The sequence below is a fragment of the Manis pentadactyla genome, chromosome 4 (assembly GCF_030020395.1).
Source record: "Manis pentadactyla isolate mManPen7 chromosome 4, mManPen7.hap1, whole genome shotgun sequence".
Taxonomy (NCBI): domain Eukaryota; kingdom Metazoa; phylum Chordata; class Mammalia; order Pholidota; family Manidae; genus Manis; species Manis pentadactyla.
The window spans coordinates 54,258,073-54,281,761 of record NC_080022.1 but is presented as its reverse complement, the minus strand read 5'-3'; the positions used below and the strand labels follow the sequence as shown (position 1 = coordinate 54,281,761).

The window sequence follows — 23,689 nt, the reverse complement described above, 5'->3', positions numbered from 1 at the left end:
CATGCCTTTGTCATATAGGATAATCCCACTGGGGTAGGTGCTCACTTACCTTTAATTTCTCAGGATCCATTTCCTTAGCCATTTCCTCCTTTCTCATCTCAGCTATTGTTCGAGGCCCCTTTTTGTCCTTGTGGGCATTGAAACCTTGACCAGAAAGTAGGTCTTCAAAGTCAGCTGCTTTTTGTTTCCCTTCTGCAATATAATTTTTGAAAAATAACTTTAGTTTTAACTCTTAAACATAATATTATATCATTATCTTGTAACACTTAGAGTCTTCAAAGACTTTTCATGTATTCATTCCCTTAATCCTCACACTTACCCTGTGAGTAGGGTATGAGACTGTCATGTCTATTTGACAGATGAGGAAAGTTAAGTCTTCAGAATCATATACCGTGTCCATGGCAAAAGCTATGGGCTAGATCATTAGACTAAATCCAATTCTGTAATACTGTCTCTACTGTACCATCTATTTATAGATGACAGTACTCATAATGCTGCCCCCTGCCCCCGACCCTGCTCATGTAACTAGTTAGTATCAGTGATGGGACTATGATCTGAGTCTAGTACTTGAAATCCATGGATGCCACCACTTTTCAGCTGCCAGTTTTAGGCCATCATAGGGCTCTTTTTCTCCAAGTCTAGTTATGCCCTCACAATCTTTCCAATGTTTGGAGAGCAGCCTAGCATGGGGGTAGAGAACCAGAATCCCCAAGTTTGAATTATAGCTCTGCTACTTAATAGCAATGCAACCCTAGGGCAAGTTACTTATTATCTCCATGCCTCAATTTCCTCATCTGCAAAATGGGAATGGCATTAACAGTATTATTTGCCTATTAGTTGTAAGAATTGATATGTTAATGTTTTAAAGTGGGTTGAATAGTGCCTATTTAAATGTTTGTTAAGTTAAAACAAAACAGAACCAAAACACAGCAGTCCATGTAGTGAATGCCCATCAACCAAAGTTGGTGTCTGAACTGAACTCCATTTGTCATCTCTACTGTGAGGCATTCTGAACACACACTTGCACATGTACACGCTAAAATGTACATACTCTGGGGCTAGAGATATTTTCTGTCTTGTTCTCTGCCATAATCTCCAATGTTTTTCTACACTGCAAATGCCCCATTAAATATGTGCTAATTGAAAACACCCATATCTACTCAAAACAAAAAATGGAGCTCAAAACAACAAAAAAATAAGCCACATGACTTTATGGAATTGTCCAAGGAATGCCCACTAATAACCAAGGAAAATACTAAATATTCCCAACAAAAGTACCCCTACTATGTTAGTTTGTGAGAAGGCACCCATGTCATACCCAGTAGAGTGTGGCAGTTAAGAACAGGGATTGTGCAACATGAATGGAGCTAGAAGGTATTATGCTCAGTGAAATAAGCCAGGCAGAGAAAGATAAGTACCAAATGATTTCACTCATCTGTGGAGTATAACAACAAAGCAAAAACTGAAGGAACAAAACAGCAGCAGACTCACAGAACCCAAGAATGGACTAACAGTTACCAAACGGAAAGGGACTGGGGAGGATGGGTGGGAAGGGAGGGATAAGGGGATTAAGGGGCATTATGAGTAGCACATATAATGTAGGGGGGAGCACAGGGAAGGCAGTATAGCACAGAGAAGACAAGTAGTGACTCTATAGCATCTTATTACGCTGATGGACAGTGACTGTAACAGGTTATGTGGTGGGGACTTAATAATGGGGGAAATCTAGTAACCACAATGTTACTCATGTGATTGTATATTAATGATACCATAATTTAAAAATAAATGAATAAATAAATAAATAAGAACAGGGATTGTAGAGCCAGATTGCCTGGGTTCAAATCCTGGCTCTGTCACTTAAAAGCTGTATGGACTTAGGAAATTATTGATCTTTGTCACAGGTTCTTTATCTACAGCATGGTGATAATGTGAAGATTATGTGCAGTAATACATGAGATGGCTTAAAACAGTACCTGACATATACTAAGCCCTAGAAAAAAGCAGAATTTTCTTTCCATATTCCAGAGAAAGAAAGTCCTATTTCCTCATCATGTCCCTATACATTCTTAGGTATGATCAAATCAACTGAAATATAAAATATATCTTAACAGGCCATTTAACAAATGCAAATTTAACCATCTCTGCTATGCCAAATATATTATTTTTTACTTATTATCAAGACTCCCATTCAAAAAAAAAAATCCCATCTGGAATATCCTCCAGCTTTAGCTGTTGCCCATTTTGTGTTCTTTTAACTTTCTTTTCAGAATAGAGAAAAAGAAAATATTCTCAGTAACAGAGAAAACCCAGTGATCTCAGGGACATCCACGAACCAGAGAACCAGAGCACATGCAAACATCTGAGACATAAGCTCCTCTAACCGGGATCCAAGGGCAAACATGAATGCCGTGCTTGAAAGGCTCTCAACCCTTCTCCTCTACCCTCTCTTCCAAAGAAACTACAGCTTCCAGCTCCATGCACCCCTCTACCACGTCCATTCGGGAGCCAGAGTGCCCACAGTGTGCCACGCTCTGGGCTCGGCGCAATGTGGCAAACAAGACAGAGCCCCTGCCCTCCGTCTGTCTAGGTGTGAGGAAAGACAGACAGGAGAGCCAGCAGTCACAAACTATAGACAAGTGACAGAAGTGGGTAAACCCAGGTGCTCCAGGCAGTGTTGGAGTGAGGGATCTTTTGTGTCTCTACAACTATAAGATGGACTCAGAAACCACTGGAATTGTTTTCTGTCTCTTTCTTTGGACATACATACATACAGGCAGTATGACAACACAGGCCTCCTTAGAGCCAGGCTCTGTATCATCATCCTTACCCAAATTAGTTGGTCCTTTCCCACGTTCATTCTGCCCCCCAGGCATGGCTGAGAAGCTGACATTGTAGTTGGGTCGGTTCTGGGGAGAGGAGTGGGGCATGCTGGGCTGTGGCTTAGACTGTGTCTGTTGCCAGTTGTAGCCACCTGCCTGCTGCCATCCTCCACCCATAGGCTGGGGAGATGCTTTCTGTGGTGAGCTGAGAGGTGGAAAGCCTCCACCCAATCCAGTTGGTGTGGAGGGTTTGCTGGCAAATGAAGAACTACCTACAGGAAGAAAAGGGAGAAAGAAGGTCATGCTCTTTTGAGTAGCTTCTAACTTTTGTTTCCCACGGTATTATTTGCGGTAACTTTGGTGAAAATTGCCTTGACTGACAGCACAATTAACCTTCTTGACAGTTAAAGAAACTGCAGGTATATATTTCCCTTGACTCCCACAGTGACATTTTTTGGTGTATATTAATAGCCCCATTTTATTTCTTTAGAAGAGCAAACTGCAGCTCAGAGCAGTTAAGTAATTTTCTCAAAGTCACACCGCAAGCAAGTGGCAGAAGTGGGACTCAAATCCAAGTCTTTGACTCCATGCCAGAAGAGCCCTGGCTCTTCCCACCACGCCATCCTACCCCTCCTTCCTACAGTCTAAGCCGATTGTACTGCTTCACTGGAGTAAAAACTATCAATTGACAAAAACAAGAATAAAACAAAATACATTCACTCATTAAGGTCTCCTTAAATTTCAGTGATCAGATTAATCATTGTTTGTTATAAGTACAAGCATGGTTATTGCCCAAGAATAAACAAAGATGTTTTGAAATTTCATAAACAGGTTTCAATTTCACACTACTTGCATTTCACTGCAGGACAGTAAACACAGCCAACACGCTGACAACTTTGAACATGGCAAAAGATCTTATTCAAGCTTGAAAAATGATATTAGTTTGTGCCAGCAATTTAAGCAGAATCCTGATTCTGTAATCTCCTAACTTTTAAGTTCTCACTGCATACATGCTGGGCTGTTTCCAAAATATGAAGACCAGTTGTGACTTGTGTTTAAATAGGTAAAATGGGAAACTGAAATGTGGTGATCTTTCATGCACCAAATCCAAGGTAACAGTGATAATAAAATAACTAACATCAATATAGCTCTTTACAAAGTATGTTTCATGCTCTACATGAGTTTACAAAGTATGTTTATGTATGTTTTACATACTTTAGAGTTTACAAAGTATGTTTATGTATGTTACTTCCTTCAGTCTACACAACACTATTAGGAAGTAGGCAGTATTATTGGATCCATTTTAAAGATGAGGTTATCAAGGCTCAGAGAAGTTTAATGTGCCCTTGATCACACAGCTAGTTAATGGAGCTAAAAGTTGACCATAGGTATCCTACCTCCAATGTCACGCTCATTTGCTACACCCATAATCCTAATTCTTCCCCAAATCTCTGAGCTTTCAGTACAATTCATCCCTTACTTAGTGTCTCTTCTTTCTATAAATACTTTCCCTCTATTCTGATATGGGATCCCTCTTTTCTTTCCACCCAGGCATGTTGAATTGTGGCCATTGGACTTGGAACAATCTGAGATTGAGTCTCAATTCTGTCACTCAATTATGCATTTCTTTTTGCATGCATTTATTCATTCATTCCTTCATCAGTATTTGTTGAGTACCTACTATGTACCAGATATGGTGTTGGGTACTGGGAATATAGCTGAAAACAGTCTATAGAGAATCCTTGCTCTTCTGAAGCTCAGTGAAAAACTTCCTCCTTGAGCCTCAGTTCCCTCACCTATAAAATCAAAACTACATCTATATTACAGGTATACCATAAAGACACAATGGTTCTAAGAAAGTGCTTCACAAACCCTGACTTAACTGAATTAAGAGGCATTGAATACTATAAAGTAAAGCAAGTTCATATGCCTAATACATACTGGTACATCATAAGGGCTCAATAAATGGTAATAGGAAAAGGCAATGACAGAATTCATACTCTGAAGCTTGGCACTGCCCTGCCATCTGTAACTCAGAGCATGAAGCCTCTCTACATGAGTCCAGCCCTCCCGCCAATGGCATGTCAACATACACTTTAGGCTAGGTATTTGTTCTGCACTGGGATTTTATTTTATATCTTAAGGATGCTTACTATCTTCTTCTGAATGTATTTACTTATATGTTTATTATTTTAAAACTTAGTAAACATGGGAAAGCCTAAAAATTAAAGAAAAGCTTCCATATTCCCATCATGCTGTCATTGTTCATTCATTTCTGAAGCACTATTGGGCATCTTTCACATGCTAAGCTGCAGACACAGTGGTAAAAAGGCAGATGCTGACCCTGCTCTCAAGGGGCTCATCAACATTGTAGGACTTTCTGATGTCTACTCATACATAATGTTTTCTACCCATGCTCAGCAGTTCTAATTTTTAATGCTACTGAAGCAGAGAACTGACAGAAATACAAAGCAGCAGATAAACCCAGAGGCCACTGCTCTCCTCATTAAAAGCTAAAGTAGTGGTTGTCAGTCTTGGTTGTGCACTGGAATCACCTCGGGAGCTTTTAAAACTCAACATACTCAAGCCACAGTCAGACCAATTAGATCAGAATATCTACGGCGTTGGTGTTTGTATCAGAATTGTTCAATGTGGAAATACTTTACAGTGAAGAACACAACGGTCTTTTGTCTTTTCTGAATTGCAGCTATGCAATTTGGAAGCTTAATTTTTACTCTCAAGGCAATTGACTAGAAGTAAAAAATCTGGCTTATAGCCCTTGATGGTTCCTGTTCACTGTGTGGCTTTTGCAAAATTATTTAATGTTCCTAAGTTATGTGACTTGTAACCTGAAAAACAGGGAAATTTAGGAAACCAGGTTCCTCAGCAATTGTAAAATTACTTGATTTCGAAAACAACAAAGAACTCAAACTCCTGGTAGGTTTGTTCTAGTGATATGGGTGTAGCTACTCTGAAACTATTTTTGTTGTTATATATTGATGTTGTGACCCAGGGCAATGGAAGATACACACATGCAATAGGGGAAAGCAAGGAAGAGCCCTTTGGGACTGGATGGAATCACATATACAGACGTACCCACTCATCTCCTATCTCTATTTCCTGAAAGGCAGAGCAGTGATACCCACCCCAGTACCAATGAACACACTTAGCACACAGATTTTGTCTTCTTAAATACCATTCCCTTAAAAAAGGAATGAAGATTCCTTGGAGATTGACTGATGCCAGGACTAGAGTGTAAAAATTTCAAGACAAGCCTGAAATACATTGCTGTACCATAAAGAAAGAAAGTTCTCAAAAAATGATGGACTCAAGTAAAAGGACAGCAGCTAGAACAAAGGAGCTTTCACAAACCAAATCTGACTAATGTGAACATTCAAGGAAATAATGACAGTAATGGATGATAACCCACTGACTCAATAAGGAATCCATTAGTCCATTCTGATGACAGAGAAAGAGACAGATATTCTTCCTTACAGTGAAGTGCCAATTAATATATGTAGAAAGAAGGACAGAATCAGAAAACCATGATTTTTGCAAACATCACAGCAATAACTGCTTCAGGCAAGAATCATTAATGAGGGTCAAAATCTGTGAATAAAAGCCAGATCAAAAAAAGGATACTCTCAAATAGAACTACTTAAAATAGGATAGTCTCAAATAATCTCCTCCATATTGCTCATCAATTACAAAAGCAAAAATGATAACTTCAAAATGAAGAAACCTGGCAGACACCAACTTATTTATCCAAGGGACCAAAGTTAACATCAAACCCAAACTGAGACTTTCTCAACTGGCCTGTACCTTTGAAACATCAATTTCATGAAAGACAAAGAAAAGCTGGGGAATAATTTTAGATTAAAGGTATCTAAAAAGACATAGCAGCTAAATATAAAACATGATGTTAGATTTTAAAAAAGAACTTCCTATAGAGGTCATATGTTCAGAGAGGTCTTATCTATTCCTTGGTATCTAAAATAACACCCCAACCATCCGTCACTCACCCTCCCTTCTCTGCCTTACTTTTTTCTATAGCACTTAGCCTGGGGGTGAGGCAGGCCCCAGAACCAGACCTCATGGTGCTGAAACCTTGTGACTTGAGCATGTTGCTTTGTGTCCCAGTTTCCTCATCTGCAAAGTAAGGATAGCAGTCCTTGCTTCGAAAGCTTCTTGGGAAGACTAAATGAAATGATTTATGTAAAGTTTTTATAACAGTGCCTGGCATATAACAGAGCCCTCAGTAAACATTGCTATTTTTATTATTTGAATTACATTATGTATTTATTCATTTACTGCTTGTTTCCCTTCCTAGAATCTAAGCATTAGGAAGGGAGGAATTTAGTTTTAGTTTTGTTTGTTTGGTTGGTTTTTATTAAACACAGTTAGCTCCTAGAAGGCACTTAGTAAATAGTTGTGGGATGAAAAAAATGGATAAAAAAATGAATAGTGAATGAGATTTTATTTGAAGAGAACTTCACCTGATGTTATTTTAAGATTTGAAACTTACATTAAGATACAAAGAAGGAACAGAAAAGAAAAAAGAAAAACGAAAGAAGGCCTACCCCACCCTTATTTCACAACTCTGCATGGCTCAGAGGAGGATGGGAAAAGGAAGAAGGAAAAGTATCAGGAAATGCTAGCCCAATGAACTACTCTTTAAAAAAAATGTTCCTTGGTGAAATAGTTTGAGAACCCTAGAACTGTATCCCTTTTGAGGAGCATCACCTTGAACACTGATTCTCAGAAATTTTTGTAGTAAGAAAAGTCCACTGAACCTCGTATTTTCAAAATTACCTGCTTATGGAACATTTACAGTGATTAACATATGATGAAAAACACTTCGGAAATATTATGCAGAGAGTCCATTTTCTATATGGAATTTTATAAACTGACCAGAGAGCACTGTAGTCAAAGGGGAGAAGAGGGGTAACAGTGTGAGGATCTCACTGTTAACATCACAGGAAGGCCCGTGTGCAGCTGGTTCCATGAAGCACAAATCTATCTGACCAGCCTCGTCTCTTGGTATTTTGCTACACCTTCATTACTTTTGCTGCAGTCAGACTCTGTTGTTTGCTCCTGGAAGTTCTAACTTTATTCATGCCACTAATCCTAAATTAGGTATTGGAGAACTGGATTAATAGGGGTTAATTCCAATCCAACATTTGATGCCTGTTTCCATTTTAGTAAAGCCAGTCCCAGGTTTTTGTGTATAGCTTAAGAATACACACTCCTTTAGGTCCCAGATAAGGACAATACCAGCTTATTGTAACACCAAAGACTTAGATCTGAAGCTCTGTAGCCAGATGTAAATGTTATTTATATCTTAACCTGCTAAGTTTGTACCTAGTGTCCCGAGGTCAGCAAAAGGATCCAGAGTCTGGGGTTTGTTCTGGTGGGTGGGCGTGCCCTGAGAGGATCCTGTTGGGCTGGTGGCAGCTGACCTGCTTCCCATCCCAAAACCTCCTGAAAAGAAAAAAGATCATTGAAGAGGAATTAGTTGTTCGAGGCTGAATTCTGGAATTCAGAAGTACAGAGCTACTGCTCCTCGTCTCCAACAAATTTGCAGGTATGTTAGAATTTGCTAGAACTTGTTTCTCTGACTTAAGTGAATAGTGGCCTGGAGCAGGGACGTGAACAGAGAAGGCACCTGTCATTTCCTGGCCACCCCTGTGAACATCCAGTGTTTACTTCTCATGTCATCTGACTTCATTCTTTTCTATGGGATTTGGGGTCAGGCCTTGATCTGAATTCTGGCTCTGCCACTTCTAGCTGAGTGACTTTAGCATATTGCTTAATTTCTCTGAGATTCAACATTTTCTCATTGGTTAAATAAGCATCTGCTTCAGAAAGCTAGTGTAAGAGCATATGAAATGTGTGTGTGTGCGTGCATATGTGTGTGTATAATTGGCCAGCATTGGAAACTCAATCACACAAGATGGATCTCAAGAAATACCAAATTAGCCATGACAGAGAAGGCTTATTTACTACAGACAAATTGAGCCCTAAAGTAAGTCCTTTGAGAAGAAAGAAGACTATTCAGATTATTCAGAATTTATGCTAGGCCAGAAAATTTCATATACGTTATTTCAGTTAAACTTACACAACTGTGTGGAACAAAATTATGAACCCTGTTTTATAAATAAGAAAATTGACATGCAGACTTGTAAAAATCCAAGGGCTTCTAAGCAGTTTAAGTTAAACATAGCCCCAGATTTCTCCAATTCTATAGTGATGACAGATATTCAGCAAATGAGACTTAACAAAGTTAAATAACATGAACACATTGCACTATCATGCCATCAAGGGCAATGTGGAAAGTTCTGCCAGAATGTGTCTTTAGGAAATTACATAGATGGGCTATGATAATCTGTAAGTACTCACTTCAACTTGGGTGAAGGGTTATACTTTAGCAGTTGGTTAAATGTGCACAAAAATAACCTGTTGACCTTTACCTGGTTTAGCATGCCAGTCCCAACCTCCCGAAACATCTGGTTGAATGTTCACAGCAGGTGTGCTAGAAGCTGCAAATGGAAAGAAGAAAAAAAAAATCAGGACAAGATCATTCAGAACCCACTTTTCTGAGTTCACACAGAAAAATGCTATCCTTTCCATAAGGCCTGCATGACCTACCAAGGTTCCAAGTGAGTCACTCTCCTTCTGCGCTCTCCCCACAATGGGCAACATTGACATTTTTTGTGCCTTCATCTGCGGTTACTTACATGAGGGTTGGTAGAAACCATACACTGTTTGTGTCTGTTCCTTTTTCTCACCTTTATTTTACCTCACATCCACACTTTGAATTATAACTGGGCATTTGTCTGTCTCTATTACATGGGGCAAGAATTATCTGCCTCATCTTTGTGTCCCACAGTGTAAGGCAATAAGAAAAGGTGAAAAAAAACTTAAACACAATTTGCCTTAAGTTGACATTAACATGTGTACAAGAGGCATGGTCAACTTAGACCATGTTTTGTTTTTCTAAATTTTCTGCTGTGATGTGAATTGAGAATCATGAGTCAATTAAAACACATACGGAGCACTGATTGTACACCATCCACCATGGTGTGGTCAGAGATGGGTCTGTTGTTATTCAAAACAAACTCACTGTGGCTTTAAAATAGATCATTCTGGTCCCTCTCAAAGTTCTAAACGTGGAATTTAAAAGAAATGTTCAGCTACAGATAATCAGTGAAATAGGTGAAGGGGATAGAGAGGGACAAACTTTCAGTTATAAAATAAGTAAGTCACAGGAATGTTGGGGATAGCCTTTGTCTTCTCACATGTTTGTAGGCAGAATGGGAAAGCACCTTCCCCCATGTCTGAACGCAGCATGGGAAAGCACAAGCTTGAGAACAACCGGTGCAGTCCTTGGAAGTTATCTGCCCACAAAAACATATCTTGTCCTTGAAGACGAGCCAAGACTCCTCACTCTGAAAACAGGGAGACCTTGAGGATGTGTGAAAACACTGCCACTGCTTACCAGGCAGCTTCTAAGAAAATCAATAAGGTGCTCTGGCCTGTCCCCCACTGAGATGAGAAAGATGAGTATAGCACTTAGCTGAAGTCCGAGAAAGGCAGTATGAAAATAAAAGTGCTGCGCCACATCGGGGCTGCAGCCATTGTCTGTCGGTGTTGTCTGTGTTTTTTGTTCTCTCATTTCACCCAAAGAAGATGAGCGACACGTTACATCTGGCGCCCATCATGGGGCGTCCTCTCAGAGTGAGTTGTACATATATTCAGCTCCACGCCTCCCCTTCAGACTGTTCGATTTTGACGGCAGGCACCGTCAAGTGGCGCCCGAACAGGGACCTGAAGTACGGAGGAGAACGTGAGAGCCGCCGCGGGATAACAGTGCGCCCACAAAACAGGTGAGGGACAGTGAATCATTTAACCTCTGAGAGTATCATGGGGGCCGGAAACAGCCGAGTCCTATTTGCACAGATACTTAAGCATATGCTGCGGATGCGCAGCACAAAGCCCCCTGGACTGAAGCTGTCAAAACCTTAACCCAGTTATGTAAACTGCTTGCCCTTAGAGTGTATTCATGAAAACTGAAGTACTTTTAATCAAATAAACTAAGAAGAAAGAAGGCAATTGAATATTAGAAACTCAAATCTTTGTCAGTTTGTCTGTGTATATGTTTTTATATGAAAAGTGTTGCTAACTGTAGTCATTATATCTCAGTCTGTATGTTTGTGTGTCTAAGTGTGTAAATAAAAAATATTTTCTACCTCCGGAGGGTATTAATAAAATTGATTTAAAGACAAGCGCTTGTGAAAATTGGGCATTCTAAAATTTCCAGAAAATCTAATAAAAAATATTATGCATTAATGATAATTTAAGCTTAACTGATATGGACATGTCCTTATAGTTATTAGCTGCCAAAGTTTACTTTAAGTCATTTAAGTTAATGTTACCTGTTAAATATTTCAAGAAAATGCTTAAAGAAAAGCTTGACTTTGTCTAATGTTTGGTAAAAGTTTTATAAGTAATCTGTCATGGTTGCTAAAAATAAGTAAAAAGTGTAGCAAATAAACTTTTTAATAATAATACTGTATTAATGTAAAACAGTGTATATATCTGCAAACAGCCTGGGAATTTTTGTGGTAACCAAAATTCTTAAAGTTTTGCTGTTATATAGACATATTTTGTACTTAATGAGAAATTGTGCTATAAGGCACATTTCTAAAAATGATAAAATATGTTCATAAATGTATCAATCTGAAGAATGCTAGTGTAACAGTTTACCATAGCCTATTTTTCAGTGTTCACTGAAAGTTAAAGTATCAAATAGTTTTAAGTTCTAATGAAAACTACTTAATATAATAAAGAAAATATTTCTGTATGCTAAAGATGTATGTTTTAATAAGAGAAAGTATAAAGAATGGAAATTTGTTTTGTTGAGGGTAAAAGAAAGTAATTGTTCTAAAGTACAGCTATTTATTTAAAGGGGGAGAACACCGAATGTAAAAAGAAAGTTGTAGAAAGCTTGTAGAAAAGTTGATATAGTCATGCTATGTGAAATTAAAGCAAGTGAGTCTTGATATCGAGTACACAGCAAAATTGGAGTTTTGTTTTCAGTTGGAAAGACAAAGTTTTCTTTAACTGTTAGTCTACTCTTAATATTGAAAGATTACAAAGAGTTCTCTAATTGTTTTATTAAAAGTTTCTTATGCTTAAAGTCTTAATGAATTGTCTGAGTGTTTAAGAAAATGAGATCTTAATATTTAAAAGACTAAGCTAAGTGTTGTTAACTATGTAACCTTCTACATTTGCTTTAAACTTTCTTATTATCATTCTGGTTAAATAATAAGTGTTATTTAATAACTATAATTCTAAGGGGCAGAAGATGGCGGCGTGAGTAGAGCAGCGGAAATCTCCTCCCAAAACAACATATATCTATGAAAATATAACAAAGACAACCCTTCCTAGAATAAAGACCAGAGGACACAGGACAATATCCAGACCACATCCGCACCTGAGAACCCAGCGCCTGGCGAAGGGGGTAAGATACAAGCCCCGGCCCCGCGGGAGCCGAGCGCCCCTCCCCCCAGCTCCCGGCGGGAGAAGAGCAGGCAGAGCGGGAGGAAGACGGAGCCCAGGACTGCCGAGCACCCAGCCCCCGCCATCCGGGCCAGAGTGCAGGGCGCTCGATTCTAGGAAAACAGGGCAGCAAGAACAGTGAGCAGGCACTGGAGGCTGGGCGACTGAGGGCATAAGAAAAGCACGCGACCATTTTTTTTTTTCTTTTTTGCTGTTTTCTTTTGGCAAGCGCTTTTTTGGAGTTTTAAAGGGATAGGGACCCCAATACTAGGGAAACAGGGCAGAAAGACCGGTGAGCAGAGGCCTGAGGCTGGCACCGGAGAATAAAGAAAAATGAACGACCACCTTTTTTTTTTTTTTTTAATTAAAAACTTTTTTTTTTTTAATTAAAAAATTTTTTTTTTCTTTTTTTTTGGTGGGCGTTGTTTTGTTTTGGCGGGTGCTTTTTGGAAGTCTTAAAGGGGCAGGGCGGGTCACTTAATCCAGAGGTAGGGAATCCGGGAGCTCTGGGCACCCTAACCCCTGGGCTGCAGGGAGCAGGGAGGCCCCTTACGGAGATAAATAGCCTCCCAGCAGCTCCTGCTCCAACGCGACTCCACCATTTTGGAGTAGCTGCCCGAGCCAGGCCACGCCCAGAGCAACAGCGGAGATTAACTCCATAGCAGCCGGGCAGGAAGCAGGAACCCTGTCTGCGCGCAGCTGCGCAGCACAAGCCACTAGAGGCCGCTGTTCTCCCAGGAGAGGAGGGCCACAAACCAACAAGAAAGGAAGTCCTTCCAGCCGTCACTCGTCCCAGTTCTGCAGACTATTCCTATCACCATGAAAAGGCAAAGCTACAGGCAGACAAAGATCACAGAGACAACACCAGAGAAGGAGACAGACCTAACCAGTCTCCCTGAAAAAGACTTCAAAATAAGAATCATAAACATGCTGACAGAGATGCAGAGAAATACGCAAGAGAAATGGGATGAAGTCCGGAAGGAGATCACAGATGCCAGAAAGGAGATCGCAGAAATGAAACAAACTCTGGAAGGGTTTATAAGCAGAATGGATAGGATGCAAGAGGCCATTGATGGAATTGAAATCAGAGAACAGGAACGCATAGAAGCTGACATAGAGAGAGACAAAAGGATCTCCAGGAATGAAACAATATTAAGAGAACTGTGTGACCAATCCAAAAGGAAAAATATCTGTATTATAGGGGTCCCAGAAGAAGAAGAGAGAGGAAAAGAGATGGAAAGTATCTTAGAAGAAATAATTGCTGAAAACTTCCCCACACTGGGGGAGGAAGTAATCGAACAGACCACGGAAATACACAGAACCCCCAACAGAAAGGATCCAAGAAGGGCAACACCAAGACACATAATAATTAAAATGGCAAAGATCAAGGACAAGGAAAGAGTGTTAAAGGCAGCTACAGAGAAAAAGGTCACCTATAAAGGGAAACCCATCAGGCTAACGTCAGATTTCTCAACAGAAACCCTACAGGCCAGAAGAGAATGGCATGATATATTTAATACAATGAAACAGAAGGGCCTTGAACCAAGGATACTGTATCCAGCACGACTATCATTCAAATATGACGGTGGGATTAAACAATTCCCAGACAAACAAAAGCTGAGGGAATTTGCTTTCCACAAACCACCTCTACAGAACATCTTACAGGGACTGCTCTAGATGGGAGCACTCCTAGAAAGAGCACAGCACAAAACACCCAACATATGAAGAATCGAGGAGGAGGAACAAGAAGGGAGAGAAGAAAAGAATCTCCAGACAGTGTATATAACAGCTCAATAAGCGAGCTAAGTTAGGCAGTAAGATACTAAAGAGGCTAACCTTGAACCTTTGGTAACCACGAATTTAAAGCCTGCAATGGCAATAAGTACATATCTTTCAATAGTCACCCTAAATGTTAATGGGTTGAATGCACCAATCAAAAGACACAGAGTAACAGAATGGATAAAAAAGCAAGACCCATCTATATGCTGCTTACAAGAAACTCACCTCAAACCCAAAGACATGTACAGACTAAAAGTCAAGGGATGGAAAAACATATTTCAAGCAAACAACAGTGAGAAGAAAGCAGGGGTTGCAGTACTAATATCAGACAAAATAGACTTCAAAACAAAGAAAGTAACAAGAGATAAAGAAGGACACTACATAATGATAAAGGGCTCAGTCAAACAAGAGGATATAACCATTCTAAATATATATGCACCCAACACAGGAGCACCAGCATATGTGAAACAAATACTAACAGAACTAAAGGGGGATATAGACTGCAATGCATTCATTCTAGGAGACTTCAACACACCACTCACCCCAAAGGATAGATCCACTGGGCAGAAAATAAGTAAGGACACGGAAGCACTGAACAACACAGTAGAGCAGATGGACCTAATAGACATCTATAGAACTCTACATCCAAAAGCAGCGGGATATACATTCTTCTCAAGTGCACATAGAACATTCTCCAGAATAGACCACATACTAGGCCACAAAAAGAGCCTCAGAAAATTCCAAAAGATTGAAATCCTACCAACCAACTTTTCAGACCACAAAGGCATAAAACTAGAAATAAACTGTACAAAGAAAGCAAAGAGGCTCACGAACACATGGAGGCTTAACAACACGCTCCTAAATAATCAATGGATTAATGACCAAATCAAAATGGAGATCCAGCAATATATGGAAACAAATGACAACAACAACACTAAGCCCCAACTTCTGTGGGACACAGCAAAAGCAGTCTTAAGAGGAAAGTATATAGCAATCCAAGCATATTTAAAAAAGGAAGAGCAATCCCAAATGAATGGTCTAATGTCACAATTATTGAAATTGGAAAAAGAAGAACAGATGAGGCCTAAGGTCAGCAGAAGGAGGGACGTAATAAAGATCAGAGAAGAAATAAATAAAATTGAGAAGAATAAAACAATAGCAAAAATCAATGAAACCAAGAGCTGGTTCTTCGAGAAAATAAACAAAATCGATAAGCCTCTAGCCAGACTTATTAAGAAGAAAAGAGAGTCAACACAAATCAACAGTATCAGAAACGAGAAAGGAAAAATCACGACGGACCCCACGGAAATGCAAAGAATTATTGGAGAATACTATGAAAACCTATATGCTAACAAGCTGGGAAACCTAGGAGAAATGGACAACTTCCTAGAAAAATATAACCTTCCAAGATTGACCCAGGAAGAAACAGAAAAATCTAAACAGACCAATTACCAGCAACGAAATTGAAGCGGTAATCAAAAAACTACCAAAGAACAAAACCCCCGGGCCAGATGGATTTACCTCGGAATTTTATCAGACATACAGGGAAGATATAATAGCCATTCTCCTTAAAGTTTTCCAAAAAATAGAGGAGGAGGGGATAATCCCAAACTCATTCTATGAAGCTAACATCACCCTAATACGAAAACCAGGCAAAGACCCCACCAGAAAAGAAAACTACAGACCAATATCCCTGATGAACGTAGATGCAAAAATACTCAACAAAATATTAGCAAACCGAATTCAAAAATACATCAAAAGGATCATACACCATGACCAAGTGGGATTCATCCGAGGGATGCAAGGATGGTACAACATTCGAAAGTCCATCAACATCATCCACCACATCAACAAAAAGAAAGACAAAAACCACATGATCATCTCCATAGATGCTGAAAAAGCATTTGACAAAGTTCAACATCCATTCATGTTAAAAACTCTCAGCAAAATGGGAATAGAGGGCAAGTACCTCAACATAATAAAGGCCATCTATGATAAACCCACAGCCAACATTATATTGAACAGCGAGAACCTGAAAGCATTTCCGCTGAGATCGGGAACTAGACAGGGATGCCCACTCTCTCCACTGTTATTTAACATAGTACTGGAGGTCCTAGCCACGGCAATCAGACAAAATAAAGAAATAGAAGGAATCCAGATTGGTAAAGAAGAAGTTAAACTGTCACTATTTGCAGATGACATGATACTGTACATAAAAAACCCTAAAGACTCCACCCCAAAACTACTAGAACTGATATTGGAATACAGCAAAGTTGCAGGATACAAAATCAACACACAGAAATCTGTGGCTTTCCTATATACTAACAACGAACCAACAGAAAGAGAAATCAGGAAAACAACTCCATTCACAATTGCATCCAAAAAAATAAAATACCTAGGAATAAACCTAACCAAAGAAGTGAAAGACTTATACTCTGAAAACTACAAGTCACTCTTAAGAGAAATTAAAGGGGACACTAACAGATGGAAACTCATCCCATGCTCGTGGCTAGGAAGAATTAATATCGTCAAAATGGCCATCCTGCCCAAAGCAATATACAGATTTGATGCAATCCCTATGAAACTACCAGCAACATTCTTCAATGAACTGGAACAAATAATTCAAAAATTCATATGGAAACACCAAAGACCCCGAATAGCCAAAGCAATCCTGAGAAAGAAGAATAAAGTAGGGGGGATCTCACTCCCCAACTTCAAGCTCTACTATAAAGCCATAGTAATCAAGACAATTTGGTACTGGCACAAGAGCAGAGCCACAGACCAATGGAACAGACTAGAGAATCCAGACATTAAACCAGACATATATGGTCAATTAATATTTGATAAAGGAGCCATGGACATACAATGGCGAAATGACAGTCTCTTCAACAGATGGTGCTGGCAAAACTGGACAGCTACATCTAGGAGAATGAAACTGGACCATTGTCTAACCCCATATACAAAAGTAAACTCAAAATGGATCAAAGACCTGAATGTAAGCCATGAAACCATTAAACTCTTGGAAGAAAACATAGGCAAAAACCTCTTAGACATAAACATGAGTGACCTCTTCTTGAACATATCTCCCCGGGCAAGGAAAACAACAGCAAAAATGAGTAAGTGGGACTATATTAAGCTGAAAAGCTTCTGTACAGCAAAAGACACCATCAATAGAACAAGAAGGATCCCTACAGTATGGGAGAATATATTTGAAAATGACACATCCGATAAAGGCTTGACGTCCAGAATATATAAGGAGCTCACATGCCTCAACAAACAAAAAACAAATAACCCAATTAAAAAATGGGCAGAGGAACTGAACAGACAGTTCTCCAAAAAAGAAATACAGATGGCCAACAGACACATGGAAAGATGCTCCACATCGCTAATTATCAGAGAAATGCAAATTAAAACTACAATGAGGTATCACCTCACACCAGTAAGGATGGCTGCCATCCAAAAGACAAACAACAACAAATGTTGGCGAGGCTGTGGAGAAAGGGGAACCCTCCTACACTGCTGGTGGGAATGTAAGTTAGTTCAACCATTGTGGAAAGCAGTATGGAGGTATATCAAAATGCTCAAAACAGACTTACCATTTGACCCAGGAATTGCACTCCTAGGAATTTACCCTAAGAACGCAGCAATCAAGTTTGAGAAAGACAGATGCACCCCTATGTTTATTGCAGCACTATTTACAATAGCCAAGAATTGGAAGCAACCTAAATGTCCATCAATAGATGAATGGATAAAGAAGATGTGGTACATATACACAATGGAATACTACTCAGCCATAAGAAAAGGGCAAATCCAATCATTTGCAGCAACATGGATGGAGCTGGAGGGTATTATGCTCAGTGAAACAAGCCAAGCGGAGAAAGAGAAATACCAAATGATTTCACTTATCTGTGGAATATAAGAACAAAGGAAAAACTGAAGGAACAAAACAGCAGCAGAATCACAGAACTCAAGAATGGACTAACAGGTACCAAAGGGAAAGGGACTGGGGAGGATGGGTGGGTAGGGAGGGATAATGGGGGGAGAAGTAGGGGGGTATTAAGATTAACATACATGGGGGGGTAGGAGAAAAGGGAATGCTGTACAACACAGAGAAGGCAAGTAGTGATTCTACAACATTTTGCTATGCTGATGGACAGTGACTGTAAAGGGGTTTATAGGGGAGACCTGGTATAGGGGAGAGCCTAGTAAACATAATATTCATCATGTAAGTGTAGATTAGTGATACCAAAAACAAAGCAAAAAAAAAAAAAAGGGCAGTTCCTGTGTGGTAACCTCCAATGAGTTCTACACAAGGGTATAAAGGGCATATAAAAGTGTAGGCAAAGGGTCTGTTTGTGTTTATACAGAGGATCAAAGCCTAATTGGGCTACCCCGAAAATGAACTAAGATACGATATGAAAAAGAACTTCCAACATCTGCACTCTCTGGAAGACTCATGCCAGAAGATGATCATCAAAAAACCCCAACAAAGATCCACGCACTGCTACAGGTGTAGATGCACTCATCCCACCAGTTCCTGGACTTGCCATGGGAATGAGGAAGGAGATATCTAAGCTGGCCTGTGCATACAGTAAAACAACAAATTTGACTGGATCTATACTGTTGGAACTCAACCAAGAATTTGGAGAAGTGCAAATTGTATCGCTCCAAACTCTTACAACTACAGACTATTTACTGTTAAAAGAACATATGGGATGTGAACAGTCCCCAGGAATGGGTTGTTTTAATTTGTCTGATTTCTCTCAGACTGTTCAAGTTCAGTTGGACAATATCCACCATATCATAGATAAGTTTTCACAAATGCCTAAGGTGCCTTAATGGTTTTCTTGGTTTCACTGGAGATGGCTGGTAATTACAGATATGCTTTGGTTATGTAACTATACTCCTATTATGTTAATGTGTGTGCGCAATTTAAGTAGTAGCTTAAAACCTATATACGCTGAAGTTACTCTACAAGAAGATATGTCAAAGAAATAATCAATCTTCCCATGTTTTCTTCCGCCTGCTACTTCTATAGCTTTTCTTCTTCATTCCTAATTACAACCCTTAAATAGAATTCGTGCCTCATATCAAATTTACTGAGTATCATAACTCCTCCAAGTGGTAAAGATACCTCAAGACAAATGCTGGGCATAGAAGCCACAGGGCATAAATATGCAAAGAAATAAAAAGCTAACCTTTTCAAACAATAAGGCTTCTCTCTCACTTACCAACTCTACATTTCCCTGTATGGCCCCGGAAGACGACTGGTTAGCCAGAGACGGGTAAGATTCCTCAAGGGAGGAACAACCTAAGACAGGCACAGTTGCAGGGGGGCCATCAGGTGAGAAATTGGGGATCAACAGAGGTGAGGCTTAGAACCTCACCCCCCCCTGTTCTGAGAGAAATCTTCTGCATACGTGGATGTTTTATTGCCCTGGTCTAGCTTGGATTAACACATAGTCTACAGGCACACACCTGATCATCTACATTTGCTCTCTTACAACACTAAACTATGTTTTCTACCTTTATCTTGTATCTACCTACCACTTCAGCATTTTATTAAAAATAATAATAATAAAGAGAGAAATGTGGTATCCACATATAAATCAAGTATAAAAACCAAATGAGTATTCATATTTGAACTGACTGTTTAGAGTTCATAATGCATGAGCAAAACCAAAAGTTTCTGTGATGACTGCCCTTGTACTGTTCACCATGTAACTTATTCATTATGTAAGAATTTGTTCTACATGTAAGAACTTGTTTGTTATGCCTCAGAAGATTGGAGACTGACGAAAATTAGGCTTGGGGTGGATTAATGATTGTGCATTGAGCATTAACTCCCCTATACAGAATTTTATTGTCGTTAACAACCATTTGATCAATAAATATGAGAGATGCCCTCACAAAAAAAAAAAAAAAAAAAGGACAGACTTCCAATGGTAAAATAAATAAGTAACCGGGATGTAATGTATAGCATAAGGAATATAGTCAAGATATTGTAACAGCTTGGTAGGGTGATAGCTGGAACCTAGAATTATGTATATAAATGTTCTACCACTGTGTTGTACACTTGAAACTAATGTAATGTAATACTGTGCATCAACTACCCTTCAATAAAAAATAATTATTTAAAAAAAAAAATAACTATAATTCTATTTAAGCAAGTGCCTTAAAAACTTTTGACAACTTCCCAAGACCAAATTTAAAAAGGTATTTTTACCTCTCAATTAACTCTGATATTTTCCAGAGGGCCCCTGGAACATATCAGTGGAATTTCTTCTCCTCATCAAGGAAAATATTTGACTAATTTGACTTATTTACCTGATATATATTTACCTAGAAAGCATTGTCAAAAAGAATAATGCTAAACTTTATTACTGAATGTTTTATGTTACAGAAATGTCACTCTTCCCCCTAAGATGCTTACTCCTGATGCCCAATTAAATTTACCTGTTAGCACTACTATAATTACTGATTGTGTATGTATTAATTGTACTCATGTAGCCTCTTACTGTAATTGTGCAATCAATGTAAAATAGTCTTCTAGATATAGACTTCCAAATAGTTGAGTATTTTTGTGTGATAATGAAACATATCAAGCCCTCTCTCCACACTATCAAGGTGTTTGTAGTGTGAGATGCATTCTTCCTGCTCTATATCCTGAATATAAGCGCAAAAGGCTTCTCTGAGCTCTGCCATCTGATTATCATGAAAACTTAAAACTGAGATCCTGCCGCTGTTGCAGTTGCAGCTGCATTCCTCCTGCAGGTCCCTAGAGTTGTCATTGGAATGCTAAAAGAAATACCTAAGCTGGCCTGTGCATATAGCAAAACAACAAATTTGACTGCTTCTGTATTATCTGAACTCCACCAAGAACTGGGAGAATTGCGAGCTGTGGTGCTTCAGAATCGCGCTGCTGTAGACTGTCTGCTATTAAAAGAGCATGTAGGATGTGAACAGTTTCCAGGAATGTGTTGTTTCAATTTGTCTGATTTTTCTCATACTACCCAAAATCAATTAGATGATATCCATCATATTGTCAATAAGTTTTTACAAATGCCTGAATTACCTAACTAGTTTTCTTAATTTCATTAGATATAACTAGTAATTGTAAGTCTGCCTTTATTATGTATCTGTATTCCTATTCTGTTAATGTTTGTATGCAATTTGACTAGTAGTTTGTTAAAACCTATATATATATATATATATACAAGTTATGTCTGTCTTTTGACATGTTTGATCTCAGCCATGTAATGCATATTTCACACAAAGCTAAGATACCATATAATCCACAAAGCCAAGGCACTGTGAAGTGTGCCCATAGCACCCTTAAAGCTCAATTGGAAAAAACAAAAAAGGGAGAGTTATATTCCTGGTCACCACAGAACCATTTAAATAATATCTTATTTGCAGCCAAAACTGCATCTGATATATTAAATCAGATAAAAGACATGTGCAAAGAACCCCTGAATAGTCTCTGGCACACTGTCACACCTCTCTTAACCCTAAGCATTTTATATCTTCTATTGCTGTTACTAGGGCCTTGTGTCCTTCGCAGCATGTGGAAACTCATCCAACAAGCCTTAAGAGACCTGCATCATTTGAAATTGCAGACGGCCCCCCCACTTGTAAATCATAAGTTCTAAAGTCAAGTATGGTAGCCAATGACGGGTAAGATACAGTTGAATTGTAAATACCAACCTTAGACAGGGAGTGGTCGACAGGACTATAGCCCCATGACGGGTAAAGATTTACTTCAACCATACAACCTAAGACAGGCACATACCTTGACCCAGTCTGAGTTAGGCTGGTTGTTTTATTAAAGAAAAAAGGGGGAGATGTTGGCGACGGCCTTTGTCTTCTCACATGTTTGTAGGCAAAATGGGAAAGCACCTTCCCCCATGTCTGAACGCAGCATGGGAAAGCACAAGCTTGAGAACAACCGGTGCAGTCCTTGGAAGTTACCTGCCCACAAAAACATATCTTGTCCTTGAAGACGAGCCAAGACTCCTCACTCTGAAAACAGGGAGACCTTGAGGATGTGTGAAAACACTGCCACTGCTTACCAGGCAGCTTCTAAGAAAATCAATAAGGTGCTCTGGCCTGTCCCCCACTGAGATGAGAAAGATGAGTATAGCACTTAGCTGAAGTCCGAGAAAGGCAGTATGAAAATAAAAGTGCTGCGCCACATCGGGGCTGCAGCCATTGTCTGTCGGTGTTGTCTGTGTTTTTTGTTCTCTCATTTCACCCAAAGAAGATGAGCGACACGTTACATCTGGCGCCCAACATGGGGTGTCCTCTCAGAGTGAGGTGTACATTTATTCAGCTCCACGCCTCCCCTTCAGACTGTTCGATTTCAACGGCAGACACCATCACAGGAATGAAAAGTGCAGTATAGGGAATATAGCCAATAATATTGTAATAACTTGTATGGTGACAGAGGGCAACTACACTTCTTGGGGTGAACATTTCACAATGTATATCATTGTTGAATCACTGTGTTGTACACCTGCAATCAATAAACTACTGTAAATAAACTATACTTCAATAAAAAATTTTAAGTGAAAAAAAAAAAAGAAAGAAAGAAAGAAACAGGATGCCATGAGAAAGAATTTCTTTCCAAGGCACCTCTAGGTTCTTTGCAAGAGCAAAGAGGCCAGTATGGTTGGAAGGGAGAGAGCAAGAGGGAGACAACAGGAAATGAGGTCACAGCACTGGGATGCTAGAGCACCCAGACCTACGTGGGTCATTCCAGGATTTTGGCTTCCACACCAAGCAAGATAGGGAGCCATTTTGAACACAGCCATGACATGACTTACGTTTTAAGTCAGTGAGCAAAAACAACAGCTTTAACCTATATCCCTGCATCTTTCCTCTCAGGGTAACCAATTTGCAGTCAGGATATTCTCTTAAGGGTACACTACTCAAAGGTGAAAGATGAACTTCATGGATATGGTCCTATGGATCCACTTCAAATGATTTGAGATTTAAGACCAATGGGAAATCACCCATCAAAGTTACTCCTGGACTGATTTCTCATTTTTAGTCAATGTTTCACTAATTTTACTCAACAGTTTGACCAATATTGCACAATTCATCATCCTTTTGCATTTGTAGGGCTTCCATGAAGTCAAGCTGATAATTGGCTTGCATTCTCCAGTGCTTGGGTGCCTTCAAAAATACATGTGCTCTAGATTGAGGCCAATGATGTTCAACACCTCCTACATCAGGATTGAGCTGCAGTTCTCTAGTCCAAAGCCATTTGTCCTTCACTGAAGAGCTCCAGTTTTAGTCAGTGTTACCTAAGTGATACCCTTTTGCACTTAGAAATGTGTATGTACATTTCTTTCCATACAACCTAAGTCTCTAATATAGAAATATAATGGGGCCACATATATAATTTTAAATTTTCTAGAAGTCACACTAAAAAAAATTAAAAGACCCTGGTGAAATTAATTTTAATAATATATATTTTTTAACCCAATATATTCAAAGTACTATCTGGATAAATGATCAATATAAAT

General features: G+C 39.3%; 1 protein-coding gene across 4 annotated transcripts in view; it reads right to left on the bottom strand.

Annotated features, from left to right (window-relative positions):
- DNAJC6 (DnaJ heat shock protein family (Hsp40) member C6) overlaps positions 1-23,689 on the bottom strand; it is a 144,963-nt gene that overhangs the window by 5,248 nt on the left and 116,026 nt on the right. For all 4 annotated transcript variants that reach the window (XM_036911318.2, XM_036911320.2, XM_036911317.2 and 1 more), the window contains exons 14-17: positions 9,290-9,358; positions 8,181-8,300; positions 2,828-3,091; positions 50-192 (exon numbers count right to left, since the gene is read on the bottom strand). In XM_036911318.2, the coding sequence (XP_036767213.2) occupies positions 50-192; positions 2,828-3,091; positions 8,181-8,300; positions 9,290-9,358 (596 nt within the window). The remainder of the gene's footprint in view (positions 1-49; positions 193-2,827; positions 3,092-8,180; positions 8,301-9,289; positions 9,359-23,689) is intronic.